Genomic DNA, 14,959 nt, shown 5'->3' with positions numbered 1-14,959 from the left:
ACAGCTCTCAAGGATTCGAATGTTTAAACGAATTTAAAAATTAAAAGAGGGGTTCTCAAATTGAAATAATCACACCAACAACAAGATGGTCCTTTAATTTTCTATCTGGATCACTGCTTTTTCTTGTATCCGTTCTTTTATTTTCCAAGCTTTGGTGTTCCGTACCGTTCTTGTTTGTTTTTCGCTTTTGCTCTAGTAGTTTAATACAATAATGTATGTCACCGATCTTGCTTCCCAGTTTTCAATCTATGTTTTCTCTTAAAATTTGAGTTCAGATCTTACAGTGTGATGTGTGGTGAATTTTGCATTAACGGTGACAAGGTGCTTCTAATTTCTTTCTGCCGAATGTCTTTAGCTTTGTGGGTATTATTATGCACCCATTAATACCCATTAAGCACCGCAAATGTTTGTATTATTATGCCTGAACGAATATATATATATATATATGAGACTATGAATAAACTTTTTCAGGAACATGTAAACGCCCACCTCCAAATTTGGGAGCAATACCAAACCCCCACAGATATCTCATAGTTATAATCAAAGAATATTGAAGCAGCAAAGTTTGAACCCTAGCTAAATTTCTATATGGAAACAAGAGCACCGTAGCAAATCCCAATTGCATTTTCTGAATTAGAATACAGCCCTACCACGTGCTTGATAGTTACAGTCCATTTGAGTTGACAGGCAATGCCGCCCCTTCTGAATGAAATAATCTACGAGCTCTGGAATTAGTAAATGATGATGCATCAGATGCCCTGTTCTCACCATAATTTGTTGAGCGTACATGGGATGAAAATTCAGGGGTTCTTGGCAATCCGGAGGCAGCATCAGTGCCTGATCTTAAGTTTGAATTATGGGAGAGCTCAACCTCCTCAAGTGTCTACAAATAACAGGGGAGAGCTCAGGTTTTTTGCCAATGTGAGGTGTAATGAAACCCTAATGTCCAACAGCATCAAATAAAGTTCATATCATAAAATTAGGTATCATTCCAAATAAATAATTTCACCATACGAGCATAATCTAAAGATTAACGGTGGAAGAACCTATATTAACGGTGGAAGAATCTAAAGAGGTTTCCAAGACAATAGCAAATTTTCTTCGCAAAAGTAAGACCAGAAGTAGATGGAATGCCACCAATATTAATCTTTGATTTAGAAGTTTAACTACCTGAATGGCTTGTAGCAAAACATTGTACATTTCTCGGATCTGTTTTCTTTTTACAACAACTTCATCATGCTCCTGCAATAGCTCATCAAAAAGGTTTTCTCTGCATAATTACAAGCAAAAAAACATGCTCAATGTTCTTTATCAGCATTTATTTTTATAGTTTGGGTGCTTGTGCGTCGCATGTTTTTTTTTTTTTTTTAAATCAGTACGCAGGTTTTTATACAATGACAGCAAGATTTGTTTGTATAGAATATTTCACACAATCAATGGTTTATGATGAGCAAGCCTAAGTCAGTACATCCAAGGAAATTATAAAGCTACTATAGACAGGTTTTGAGATCTTTGGAATCTCAACACCGTTAAATTTTTCTCATGGCTAGCCATTCCGAGCACAAAAAAAGTGAGCACATAGCCACCGTCATGTCACAATCCCCAGAGAGTCCACTTCCAAGTAATCAGAATCATCTGAATGATCTGGAGCCAAATCTACAAGCTCTATTTTTAAAATGAATTGCTGATCGAACAGATATATTATCTTAATTGTTTCATTAACTTTGAAATCCGCACATGTCAAAATACCTACCTTCAAAGATTAGTTGTCAAGTTTATCCATTTATAAAAAATGTATTAACCAAAACAATCATAATCAAGTAATAAGAGAACTAATAGAAAGGTTAGTTACTGGGGGCTGGGGCATTATTTATTGCACAAAACAGGATATATTTGATGCATATTAATTAAAATACAGTACAGTATTTAACTCAATGCAGTACACATATAGTTTTTATAAGTACACATACTACCTATTTCAATGTCATTATTTGGAGAATAATTTTCATGAATTACATTTGTGAATTTTGTTTGGAAATAAACTGGTAGAATTTTAAGCACAATGAAATAGGAAAAAATTTAAGTACTTCACAAAATCAAGAGACCAAACAAATAGTTGTAATAAACACAAAAGGCCCAAGAGTCCCGGGGTTAAACACGTACTTGTACAGTTTTTGTATAAAGACGAAATGAAGGTCCCTTTTTGTATAATTAACCTGAAGGACATTGGCAATAGCATAAACATTCATATGGACAGGAAAAAGTGTCAAAAATAAAGGATCTAGAAAGTCACTCTGATATAAAGTAGAGCGCATAGACGAGATACTAGAGGTAAAACAAGCCTTACCAGAAAGTGCATTATAGACTTTGGAACTAAGTCTTGAATGTTCTTTCTAACAATGTCATAGTAAGACCCCAAGAGTAATTTTGTTGCAATTATTATCTCTGCATCATGCTCTGTCGTTTCAAGTGGCCTTAGCATGGATGGTGGCTGGAATTAACAAAGGCAGAGGAAAGAGCCGTGACATAAAGGCGAAAAAGAAGAAATGGATAATACAAAACATTACGTATTTACATATAAGCATCTGTGAACCACATTATTACCTCTCTCAACTGGATTGTAGAAGGTATCTGCTCCACAAACGGAACAGTTTCGCCAACAGATTGGCTAGCTTGCACCTCTCCAGATTTTGCCCTGCTGCCAAATATTGATGAAATTCCCCAAGTCCCCAAGGCTGTGTTACCTCCTGCCTTATTAATGTTACTGCTCATGTAACTTTTTTTTCCTTGAAGCAATTGCATTAATGAAAAGTTATTGTTCTTCTAATCAATGAAAATAGCAACTAAAATGAGTAAATCCCAGACCATAGCCATCCATTTTTAAATTCTGCACATCATAAAACATACTTATAAATTTCAGCAACTTAAGTGGATTTCACAGAAAATATCCTTTACTTGACCGTAACACGCATGTCTTAGTTTTTAAAGCTTTCTGGTACTGATATTCAACAAATAGATTTTGGTACTTAAAAGCATAATAATGACAAAACTAAAATAAAGGAACCTGAATTTTTTTTTAAGACAAGGAACACCCCAGAAACCATCTAAATGCAACATGTCTTTTACCCCGGTTAAACCCTTGACCTGTTTATCACCCCACATCATATGGATCAGGTAAATCAGCTTTTTACTGATAAGATGCGGCCCTTGTAAATTGTTTGCACTCAAGAATTCGAACCTCAAACCTAGAGGAAGCATACCCCGAGACCAAGGCCCTTACCACTTGAGACAAGCCCTAGGGGTAGAAAAAGAATGGAAACCTGAGTTTTACAGCACTTAAAACGCTTACACAAAAATGGTCTAAGCAAATCCTTGGCACATCCACACTCTCTTGCATAGGATTAACTGATATCTCCTTTGTTTACTGTAACTTTTATTCTCGTACGGTAACTGCTACCAGCACAAATCCATATTGATTCAAGGTCCATTAAAGCCATTAGGTATAAAATAACAAAAAATATTAAGAGCTAATTTAACTTAAAGAGCTCTAAGCACCTGATTCAGTGGGAACTGTAAGCCCCAGATGATGAAGTTCATAGCTTTTTTTATGGGGCACAGTTTTTTTTTTTTTTTTTTGGTAGGGGTTTAGGAACGGGCAAAAGTTTTAATTGGAAAAAATATATTAGCATTTGTATTTTCGTTGGAGAGAATATATAAGTGAAGAGTTTCACCCATTTCTTTAGTTTTTCTCTTCATTCTATCCACACCAATCCAAGCCAAAAGGAATCCTCTTGCACCAACATCACACACAAAAAACCGGGTTTTCTCCCATCATACATGGTTTTTGTTATATGAAAATTTTATTAAATGATAAACAAATTAACAAAGAGAGAAATCCCAAGTAAAAGGTAAATAAAAAAATTTCACTATACAACTACATATAGAGATAAACAGTAGTAATACTTCCTCTTTTTTATTAGGATGTTAAACACAAACACAGTAAAAATCTGATCCAAAACCTCACTCTCCACCCCATTCTTAAGGAAGAAGGCAATGCCATTTGAGTTAGAGTTTACCAGATTTAGAAATTTAGAAAGTTATATATGTGCTACCCGAGGAGCAAATAATGATACCCAAACTTAGGACATCATCAGTACAAAATAAAATTTACCAGATGATACAGGTCTCTCATTATTTGAGGAAGGATGATTTCCCTGCCAAAAGCCAAACAAAAGGTAGATTAAAGGACAAAATTGAAAGCAATAGTAATAACCCCAGGAAATTTTTTTCTATTAGTAAAAATATCATTCAAAGCACAAAAGGAGCAATCCAAGTGCCCAAGATGTATACAACAATACAATTGATTCACCTATCTAGAAAGAGAAAAACCATTTTCATGACAATAGTCAAAAAACCAAATGCTACACTCAAGAATGTCGTTGGGCTAATGGATACAGCCAAGTGAATAACTTTAAGAAACCAAAATCATCACTCAAAAAAAATGACCTTTGTTGGAATAATCCTTACTCCGTCAGCTATTTCCAATTCATTCTGCTTATTTTTCCATAATTTTACAGGAAACCTTCTGAATATTTTTGTCATGTATCTTTGTCTTCTGACATAAACTGATTATCTCCAATACTTATTTGAATGATACTGAAGCAATGCCGAGTATGATTCAAATAAGTTGAACCATGCAAATAAAGGCAAGATTAAGCAATTCCAGTGTCCTTGAAAGAGATTAAAACTTTGACACTATACAATGAAATAAATCCAAATGTATGTGCTGAGTGGAAGTTAAGGCCCCGTTTGGATGTTGAGATGATTTCATCTCATCTCAACATCCAAACACCACTCACACTTTTTAATTTTAAATATACCTCTTTACAGCTTAAAAATATGGCAACATGTTGGACAAATTTTTCTCTCCGTACATTTAAGAAAAAATGTTGTTTCTTTTTGCTTCTGTTAATGGTGGTTGAGTCCAGTGCTGTTTACTTTAGTATTCTTCATTGCGTTAAGAGTGTTTGCGTCGTGATGGGGTCGAGTAGGAATGTTATCATTGATCAAAAGTGTTTTGAGTTTAAGAAGGTTAATGAAAGGTGATGGAGAATCACGGAGAATAGTTGTCGTGCAGTGAATCACATTTCCATTGACCAAGTATCATTGGGCTGGTTGGCTGCCATGGTGAAGGAAGGTGTAGCTTTTGGTGGTCCTTCTATTTTTCTTAGAACACGAAGAAATGGGTCTCAGGTTTGGGTGGTGCAGGGCAGCGTAATTCTTATGGGAGTTTTTTCACCTTATCGGAGTTCTGTCAAGCAAGGTGGCGTGGATTACTAGTGATACAGGAAATGAGGAAGGGGATAGGATGGAGACATTTTGGAGACTTGTTGGAGGAGCTCTTTGCAAAATCCTCTGTTTTGGGAGGGAATAACAGAGGGACTCGCCCATTGATGCCTTCTCCTCTGTCGCAGGGCCACCAAGCTTCCTCTTCGTACAAAGAGGCCTTGTCTTGAGCCCCAAAACATGCAGAGAGGGCAGACGTTTCTTCTTCTTTGGTGAAGGCGCAACTCTGTGAAGGGAATGGCAGGAATGTGTCGAGCACGAATCTGGCATCTCTGCTGCACACCTTGACTGATATGGAGAAGCATGTACGTTGCTTGCAGACGTTGAAGAGGGGATGAAGAAGGACTAGGGTATGGGCCAGGAAGAAGGCCCTCATAACGGGCTGGGTAAGGGAAAGGCAATGGCCTCTAGTGGCCTCAATGGAACCTCAAGTGGCCCAATGGCCTTTCATGCAGGCCCGTGTGGAGCACCAGGCCCAGGCAATGAAGCTTGTCTGGAGGAAGAAGCCGCAGGACCTTGGTGGCCCGTCGATGTGTCAGCCCGCGCCACCGTCACTGGCGATACCTTAGACAACATCGCCGAAGGCCGTAGAAGCTCTGACGGAGGTCCCAGCGCCGGAGTTTGTTTTATCGGAGGCTGGAGGAGGCCTTAACTTTACGTCGCTGGTTCACGATGGCTTGATACTTGCTCAGACCACCTCGCCGGAGCCCGCCAGTGCACAGACAACTGCGAAGAGGTCAGAGAAGGTGTCTGCAAGCAGCAACAAGGTTATTGTCCCCGAGCTTGCCACAGCTAGTTCCCACGATGATGTTTTGGCCACTATTCCTGAGTCTTTGACTTCACCTCAGGCATAGAAACCCCCGACAGCCTCAAAGGAAGTCTTGGGAGGATTAGAGATGGTGTCCTATGTGTGGGTAATGGACGAAGGGGATATTGTGGACGAATTGAGGTCAGTGGAGGGAGGGGACTAGCCTGTGGAAGCAATCCTTGATTTTTTAAGACAGTGAGGAGGAGATGGGTAGTTTGTCTCCTCTACAAACACTTCCCCCCTCAGATCCAACTAGAGCATCAGATTGGGTGTTAAAAAAAGTCGGGGAGCTTCAAGGTTGGGTGGGATTGACGTGATGCATATGAAGAACAATTCATGGCTCTCTTAATAGCCATTGAAGCTGGCCGTTCCACGGCCATGAAGTCAGCTGTTAGAAAGGAGAGAGCTGAAACAATTGCATTGTTCTATCAACTATGGTAACAAGGAGGGAACTTCAAGGAGAGAGAGATCAAAAGGGAGAGACTCTATTTTTGTTAATGAAGCCTAAAATACTGTCTTAAGAACGTAAGAGGGATCAATGACGTGAATAAACGTCTTCACATTAGATCTCTTCTACGTAGTTGAAAAGTTGATATTGTTTGCCTACAAGAGACTAAATTGTGTGGTGTTGATAGAAGTATAATCTGCAGTTTATGGGATTGTTCATTTGTGGGGTGGTGCTATTTAGCTTCGTTGGGGGCTTCGGGAGGTGTATTGGTGATGTGGGACAAGAGAGTGGTGGAGATGGTTGAGGATTGCATCGGGTCCTTTTTTATGGCTGTATCTTTTAGGAATACTGAGGATGAATGGAGGTAGGCTCTTGCGGGTGTGTATGGGCCCAATGTGGATAGTGATAGAAGCTTATTGTGGGAGGAATTGGCAGGTCTAAATTCTTTATGGGATTTACCTTGGATTTTTTGTGGTGATTTCAACGTTGTTCAATTCCCTAGTGAGATAGCGGGGACATCTACGTCGACAAGAGCAATAGAAAACTTTTCTAAGTTGATTTTTGAGTTGAACAAAAAAAAAAATTAGAAGCTAAAGTAGGCAAAGGCCCTGTTTGGATTCAGAAATAAGTTGAGATGAGTTGAGATGGTTTTAGATGAATTGAATAAAATATTGTTAAAATATTATTTTTTAATATTATTATTGTTTTGTGATTTGAAAAAGTTGAATTGTTTATGATATTTTGTGTGTAAATTTGAAAAAAATGTAATGATGAGATAAAATGAGTTTCCAATCCAAACCGGGGCAAAGTCTTTAGTAGGGAAGTTAATTTCAATTGGTCCCCTTTTTTTAAGTAAAATGGTGCCCTTTCTTTTGTTTTGACAAGTGATCCAATTTTTTTCCTCATAAATAAGATAATTTTATTGATAATCAAGAAAAATAAGCACTATCACCGTAGATAGTGGGATACTTCTAGTGAGCCTAAAGAGAGAGGGAGAAGTGGTCCAAAAATGTAATATGAAATTAATGCGTATCTGTTAATATGAGTTCAAGTCGATCATAAATCTCAAAATCATGAAACATTCAAACAGGATCTGGTCATTTACAAGCACGTACGATGGGTCTTAATCAGACATCCTATCAGCTATGGGTCCACAAAACTTAAATATTTGATACTATCAAAGTGGTGGCATATACCTGTGCTAATTTCAACTGCTGCTTAGCAAGCTCAATAGCTTTGCTCCCGCCTATAAACTTAGGATTTGAAGAATTTATATAATCCATCTGGACAAAATAAGTTCATGTGTCAGCAGTGAACCAACCAGCTTTATGTGTGCATCTCAGTTGATGTCATTAAAAACAAGATGTGATCATTAGAAGGATTTCCATCTAAAATAAAAATTTCTCCGTAACTAAAGTAAAATCACTTACTATGCAAGAAAAAAGAAAGCAAATGAATTTATCACTTTCATTCGCTTGAAGTGAGGAAAGCCAGCAGGTTCTCAATACCATAAAAAATAGTAACAAAACTATTTGTCGAAAATAGTTCAAAATAGTAAACAATATAGAGTAAATTACATATTCACTAAGCACAAAACTTCTATTTAGTCGAAAGCATAATAGATTAATAATACACATACAACTTTTTTTACGACTCTTATAAATGGAGGGCGGTTATGTAAAATTTAAAATTCAAACTAAAAAACTATTTAACGTCCTCCTAATTACTATCCTCTCACCATCCCCTTGAGCATCAAATGATTGGATGTAAGTAATACATAAGAACTTTCCACAGCATTGAATGATTTTTTTTATTGGCACCGGGTGTTCGGGAACAGCGTCCCGACTAATCCCGGGGGTGCACAATTGAAGCAGGAAATTTTCAAAGCTACTGGAGTCTGGAAGTAAAAATGCAAAATATTTAAGTGATTCTGAATGCTGCATCTCAGGATACAAGTTTCTAAAATCATTTGTTGGTGATATTGAAAAGCCAAAACCATATTTAATGTTCTAATGAAAGCAGGATTCAGATTTTTATTTCTTGCATCAAACTTGTAGTAAGCAATGAAACATATGGAGAAATCTCCGTAATTTAATCCATTTTCAAGGCAGATTTGTACTTCTTTCTGTAACTAAAATTCCCCAACATTTATTTTTTCAAAAAGAAAGTATATCCCATACAAAATTTCAATTAATCCTAAAAATTTATGATTTGATTTTAACATTAACTAGGACAGATATGCAATCTGAAGTTCTAACTATAAATAATTTTTCATCTACTTTTCCATTATTATCTTTAACTTAAGTACTAAAAAGAAAAAGTAAATTGAACAGAGATCTTATAACCTCCGTCTCAATGAGATTTTCTATCATTCTCTCAGCAGGTTTTACGCCATCACGCAAGAACTTTCCCATGACTTCGTCCATACGTCTTCTTAAGAATGGAAACCTTTGCAACTCAGCTACCCCACAAGCACGGCTCATCTGCAGGGAAAAAATATCATTAACATCTTGAAATTCATCACTAACAAAAAAGTGGAACTCACAAGAGAACAGTACACGAGTTGTACACATCACCTTCATCAGTTCATCGTAAACAAACCGTAGACACTGAAGGCTAGGGTCTAGCAGCCGAGAAATTTGTCGTCTAACCAAAACTTCAAATGGAACCTGAGGCACCAACACCGTAACTTAACATCCAATCCCCCAGGTGAAATGCAAAACAAATACACCCTATGTAATTATCGCAATGCTCACTTCTGGCAAAAATAAAGTATTTCTCAGACCAGTGGCATTTTGAACAGCTGTTCGGATATCATCATCATTCAGATCTTCACAAGGGTCCACTTCCTACAAGTATTCTGAGGTAGTTAGCAGCTAATTAATGGTTAAGAGTTATAGTCACAACTAATTTTTTCAGTACATAAGTGGAAAACAACATAATGGTTTCCATCGTTTCCAAAAGAACTAATCAAAAGTAATCTGATAATGCTCCTTAAATAATGGTGTATCTTAAGCTTAATTCCATGAACCATGCACATCAAGCCGAAAAGTAAATTGAAGCAATAGAAGTATGAATTAAATGCGACTAATATGCAGTGCTAAAGAAAATCATATGTGCTTAACAGGCACCTCCAAACTCTGTACAAAAATAGACTGAAAAATGTAGTGAATCCTGGCTCCGCCTGACAATTCTTTGGTTGACATTTCGTTGCTTTTCCCATCCACCATGGCAGAAAAGGCTGTTAGAGAGGTAAATGAACATATTAAAGAAGGCAGGCATCACCCAATGTACAAATATTCCCAGACCAGAACATTAGTATGAAGTGAAAAGATGTTTAGCAATTTATAACAACAACTACCAGAAGAATTAGTGCATTACAAAACATTTATGGTCAAAGGAAAAAGAAGTTGAAAACCCCAATCACGTAATTAAATATATGGTACTCACTCCAGGATAAATAAATCTCACCTTCACAATATTTTGACAAAATGTCCAACAGAATCACTCCTTGCTCCCCCTAGTTAATGACATATGCCAAAAGATGCTTAGACAGAACAGGGGTAGATAAAGTTACAAACTTAGCATGCTTCCTATTCAATGCAAAATCACCCAAATAAAGTCACAATAAATGATAAAAATTAATGTGAGTGCACGTGAAACAGATGCCCAAACACAGAACAAGAAACAAGCCAACAACTTCAGAGTCATAAAAATATTGCCAGACAAGTGAGATGCACAAGAAACTCATTGTTTCGTAGGGAAGGTGATATCAACTGATTGCCTACCTAGATAATTTAAAATTGTTCCATCATAGACTACAAATACGGAGACTTAAAAAGTATTTCTTTTATCTTATCCGATGATGGAGTCCAAATGACAGCATTTTCGTATGTATGTGGTACAAGGACCCAAAAAGAAAAAAGTATATCAACTATGCAGGTAGAGTACTTTAAGATTATCAGATCTACAAGGTACTTTAATGAAAATATAGTACACTATATGCAAACTTTCTAAATTACGTTGTAAGCACCAAAGAATACTAAGCATTTCCTAACAACTTATATATTTTATAGTTTCCTAACCCACTTTAGATTCCATGGCGTCTCCATATGTTCGCAGCTCTTTAACGATACCACCCATATGGGAATTGAGCTCAGCCTTTAAACCTGGGAGAACCATTTGGATATGCTGTTCCAGAATCTGAAAAGGAAGCAAATAACATGGACAATGACAAATGAAAGAACAAAAGAAACAAAAATAAATAAATAAAGAGCAATCAATCTGAAATGGAAAACAAACATCATCAACAACGACCAATAAAAAGAAGCAGAAAGTGCCAATGACCTGTTGGTTAACTGGCATCTACCCTGGTCCTTAGGGACCATGGGGTCTTCAGCTAGGTTTTTGAATCCCCCCAAAACTGGGCTAACATGCCCTCCTTAAAAATTGCCACTCTCATATATGACAATTAAATTACTTTTGGGGTTATTATTCATTTTTTACTTGTCTTATTTTGAAATTTGTTTCTTCAATTAAGAGAAGAAAAAGAGAAAAGTACAACACAATAGTAGGAATTCTCTTATCCTATTCGAAAGGATATTATATCATAATTATTCATTACAGTTTATGTCCACGACTGCTACTTTCTTTCAGGAATAACTAAAAACACTAGGCTTCTTCTAATCTGTATCACCCACATATCATTTTGCAGTTGTCATTAGGCAAATGAAATCAAACTTGTTATTAAGCCCTAGTTAATTACAATATACAACAATGTTGACAAACAAAATTAAGCTTAACTTAGAAACTCGTAATCATTTGTAAACAGTGAATGCATTCATGACTGACAATATCAAACTGAAGAAATGGGTGCAAACCAACCTGATTCAGCACGGAAGCTAACTGCGGAATGCCGCAATGATTTGATAGACCACAATATACCTTTCACATGCATGGCAATCCAACAAAAACACAATCAACTCAAAGCTAAATCACTAGTGTAACACAAAAATCATTTGAGAAAGTAGACATACAGGATGATCACGGAAGAATCTCTCCTCGTATGCAAGAGCTTCTGCAATGCTTCGGTTTTTATTAATGTCCTGTGACGCAAACAAAAATAGATGTGACAAACATATTATCCGTAGAGCCAAATCCGGTACAATAAGCAAAACAACCATTCAAGATTCAAATCACAAGTAGCCAAAAAAAGGCTCCACTAAGGTAAATGTGAGACCACCTGGATTCTTATTTGTATAGCACACGAGATACTTTTGTGACTACCATAAGAATGGAAGAGTGATCTAGCAGTTGTCTTTTAGCATTTTCTTTCATAAGTAAATCAATTAAGATGGGAAACAGGAAAGCAAGAATGCAAGAAATCTACAAAGGTAGGAAAGTGAAAATGGTGGTGGGCCGTCATCCAAACGCAAAGAAAGTTGAGCATGATGGATTTAGCTCTAACATTGTCATTTCTTGGTCTTCAAAGCTTAAGGCATTCTGTTTTTTTTTTTTAAAGATTACGAATATCAATGATTAAAGCTGGCCAATTGTTGATTAAACAAAAAAGAATAATAAAAAGCTTCACTAGAGAGGCCATATTAGCAAAGGTGACAATTATGTAGAATGCAGTTGCTCAGCTAGTTTATAGTGGATGGAATCTCTGCGAGAAAGAAGCATAAATCTTGCAATAGAAAGTCGTAAAAAGATTAGCACATACTCATGGCAGCCTAGTAGCTTTCTTCTATAACTATCCACTTTAAAAAGAAAAGAAAAGAAACCACAGATACCATGTAGTCACAAAATATTTGGTTGTAGAAGTTAGCCGTATGTAGTGACACGTTTTGCTTGCATAAATGATTCTGGCTACAACAAGGGAATAGCCCCAGAAATAGATCATCTATGAAAATATGAACCATGGTAAGGAAGGTCAAAGGAGTAGTACGTTTGTTTCAGAAATTGACTTTTTATATGGCTACGCCAATTGTGCTCTTCAATAAAATCTTTGATTGCTTGCTAAAGAACAAACCATTAAAAAAACTTCTATAACCTTATTTCACAAACCCTCTTAAAGCACATCAAAGAAGACAGAACAGATTATAGAAGCAAAATAACAACCATGCGGTTTTTTGCCCAAGTTGAGAGAATAAGGCCATGTTCAATGGTACATATCTTAATATGCGTGTTTAATAGATATATAAGTATTTCAATGGATTTAAAGTCTAAAAAATCCAAGAGATGTTTTGCAGCAGCTTCAATCATGTTACTATGTAAGTTTTTTTTTTTTAATTTTTGTAACCCCAACCCATTCCCAAAATAATAAAAGCCACATTTTTCTTCGTTATTTTTTATTTTTTTCATTTCTTCTGAAGAATATTATACATTTCATTATGGTACAAACAAGAGATTGGATGTTGCATGAGTCTACAACAATTAATACCTCTTGGCTGCGATTCACTACACCAACATAACCAAGGTGAAGTGGGACAACTTTTCCGAGCAGAAAGTTTCGGGCATCAGTACCCCTATCCATTATATCAAGCTGCAGACAGTACAGAAGTACCACGTTATACCAGTACTCAAGCATATAAACATACTGGAAACTAAAGTAGGAAAAAACAATTCTTCTTGGGCTTGAGGGCAAGAAAAACAAACCTTGGTGATTACACCAATAGTCCTAGAACCTGTTAATGCATTTATGTCAATGTTTGAACCACGTCAGGTATTGAACAGTAGAATGAGCATATACCCATATACACATATCAAAGCATAGATAAGTTAAACAATTTTTTTCATCGGTGAGATGAGTTTAACAATTTTTTTTAATAAGTAGATGAGTTTAACAATTAAAACAAGAACTTGATAGATCCATGTGCGTACCAGTTGGATCAGCTTCTCTTGCCATCTGAAGCGCATCAGAAGTTGCCAAATCAGAATTTGCGGGACTAACAGCCAATATGATACAGTTTTCTTGGCTGATGTGTGCCATTATCATCTTCCTAATCCTCGCTTCAATGTCACTAGGTTGATCTCCCACGGGAACTTTGGTAATACCGGGTAGATCAACGAGGGTCATATTAAGGACATTCGGAGAGAAAATTTTTAAGCCAATTTGTTTATCCGAAACCCCTTTGTTATATCCTGCTTCCCTTTCAGTCTCGGTCTGTACTAGCCAAGAGCATGACTCAGCAAAAGGTTTTTCTTAATTACATGGACATATCTTTTTATTACTTTTTTTTTTATACTTATATTTTCGAATGTGGATAATTGTCTTCGTTCTTAAAAATAAGGGCATAGGGAAATCACCTGTATTTCTTGACGAATCTTGGAGAAATCGTCGAAGCGCCGGCCGGGCATGTGACGGAACTCGCCCCACTCGACCCTGCCATCGTGGTCACCCGGTTTCGGCTGGGAATTCTCGAGCATCAGTATTAGGGGTCGGCGGGTGCAAATGTCGCAGCCGCGAGGAAGGAAGTCACGGCCAACCAGCGCCTCGAGTACGCTGGACTTGCCGCTGCTCTGACTGCCCACCACGGCCACATGTGGGAGCGAAATATTGGACAGTTCACTCCCCACCGGCGCTAGAATGTCTTGGAGCTTGTTGACGATCGGGATCACCGACGAGCCAATCGTCGGTGTTGCGGAAGTTCTCGGATTAGTAACATTCGGTCTTGTTTCTTCGCCCATTAATCTTGAAGCCAAATAAAACCCTTGGGTTTTAATAAAGATTTATACAAGTTGCGCTCACCGATGTGGCAAACTTCTTGTTCTTGGAAGGAAGAAAATGCTTGTTTCTCTCCCCGGGATTAGTCGGGACACCGGTGCCAACAAAGAGAGAAAGAAAAAGAAAGTGCTTCGGAAGCAAGAAAGTGAGTCGAGCCATTGTACGAGGTGACGCTGCTATAGGTTCTTTTTTTTCTTTTCCTTGCTCCTTTCTTGTCCGGTTTTGTTAAAAGTGTTGATCGATTTTAAGATTCGTGCAACAGAATTCCACATCCTATTATTCATTTAAAAATAAAAAAATTTAGACATAAATTTCACATCTTATATATCTATTTAAAAATATATTATTTTACTTTTTTATCTACATAATGAAAATAATTTTAAACATATTTATAAGTAAAATATGATAAAAAGATAAAATGACATATTTTTAAATGAATGTATAAATTGTGAGACGAGTAGCACTCATCTTTAAAAATATCTAAATTTATTCTTCTATTCTTACATTTCATGAAATAAAGAATAGAAAAATAGAATAATAATATTACATGTTTTTAAATTATGTGCAAAAATATGAAGCGTATGTTTAAAATTTTTTCAATTTTAAATAGAATACTTTTATTTGAAAAATT

General features: G+C 36.6%; 1 protein-coding gene across 3 annotated transcripts; it reads right to left on the bottom strand.

Annotated features, from left to right (window-relative positions):
• Window positions 1-458: 458 nt before the first annotated feature.
• LOC109000946 (dynamin-related protein 3A-like) lies at window positions 459-14,518 on the bottom strand. 3 transcript variants are annotated; one of them, XM_035693467.1, is made up of 19 exons: window positions 13,911-14,517; window positions 13,485-13,767; window positions 13,260-13,288; window positions 13,045-13,146; window positions 11,639-11,707; window positions 11,487-11,546; window positions 10,692-10,805; window positions 10,074-10,122; window positions 9,734-9,843; window positions 9,359-9,451; window positions 9,179-9,271; window positions 8,948-9,085; window positions 7,799-7,885; window positions 4,172-4,214; window positions 2,605-2,786; window positions 2,348-2,491; window positions 2,164-2,216; window positions 1,171-1,270; window positions 459-883 (listed from the first exon to the last, which is right to left on the bottom strand). In XM_035693467.1, the coding sequence occupies exons 1-19, from the start codon at window positions 14,289-14,291 to the stop codon at window positions 665-667; spliced, it is 2,349 nt and encodes a 782-aa protein (XP_035549360.1). In that variant the 5' UTR covers window positions 14,292-14,517; the 3' UTR covers window positions 459-664. The 3 variants fall into 3 exon arrangements, 2 of the variants coding, with proteins under 2 accessions (XP_035549360.1, XP_035549361.1); XM_035693468.1 differs by having other exon boundaries at window positions 2,605-2,747; XR_004802272.1 differs by lacking the exon at window positions 2,164-2,216 and having other exon boundaries at window positions 768-883; window positions 13,911-14,518.
• Window positions 14,519-14,959: the final 441 nt, after the last annotated feature.

The sequence above is a fragment of the Juglans regia genome, chromosome 8 (assembly GCF_001411555.2).
Source record: "Juglans regia cultivar Chandler chromosome 8, Walnut 2.0, whole genome shotgun sequence".
NCBI lineage: Eukaryota > Viridiplantae > Streptophyta > Magnoliopsida > Fagales > Juglandaceae > Juglans > Juglans regia.
This window is presented reverse-complemented; position numbering and strand designations above follow the sequence as displayed.

Bases quoted from the DNA above. Each gene is read 5' to 3' on its own strand.
- LOC109000946 (XM_035693467.1), bottom strand. From the start codon at position 14,291: ATGGGCGAAGAAACAAGACCGAATGTTACTAATCCGAGAACTTCCGCA. The intron at 9,844-10,073 runs GTGAGATTTATT...CCTCTCTAACAG, and splicing joins TTTGTCAAAATATTGTGAAG to CCTTTTCTGCCATGGTGGAT. The intron at 9,086-9,178 runs GTGATGTGTACA...TTTTCCCTGCAG, and splicing joins TTTACGATGAACTGATGAAG to ATGAGCCGTGCTTGTGGGGT.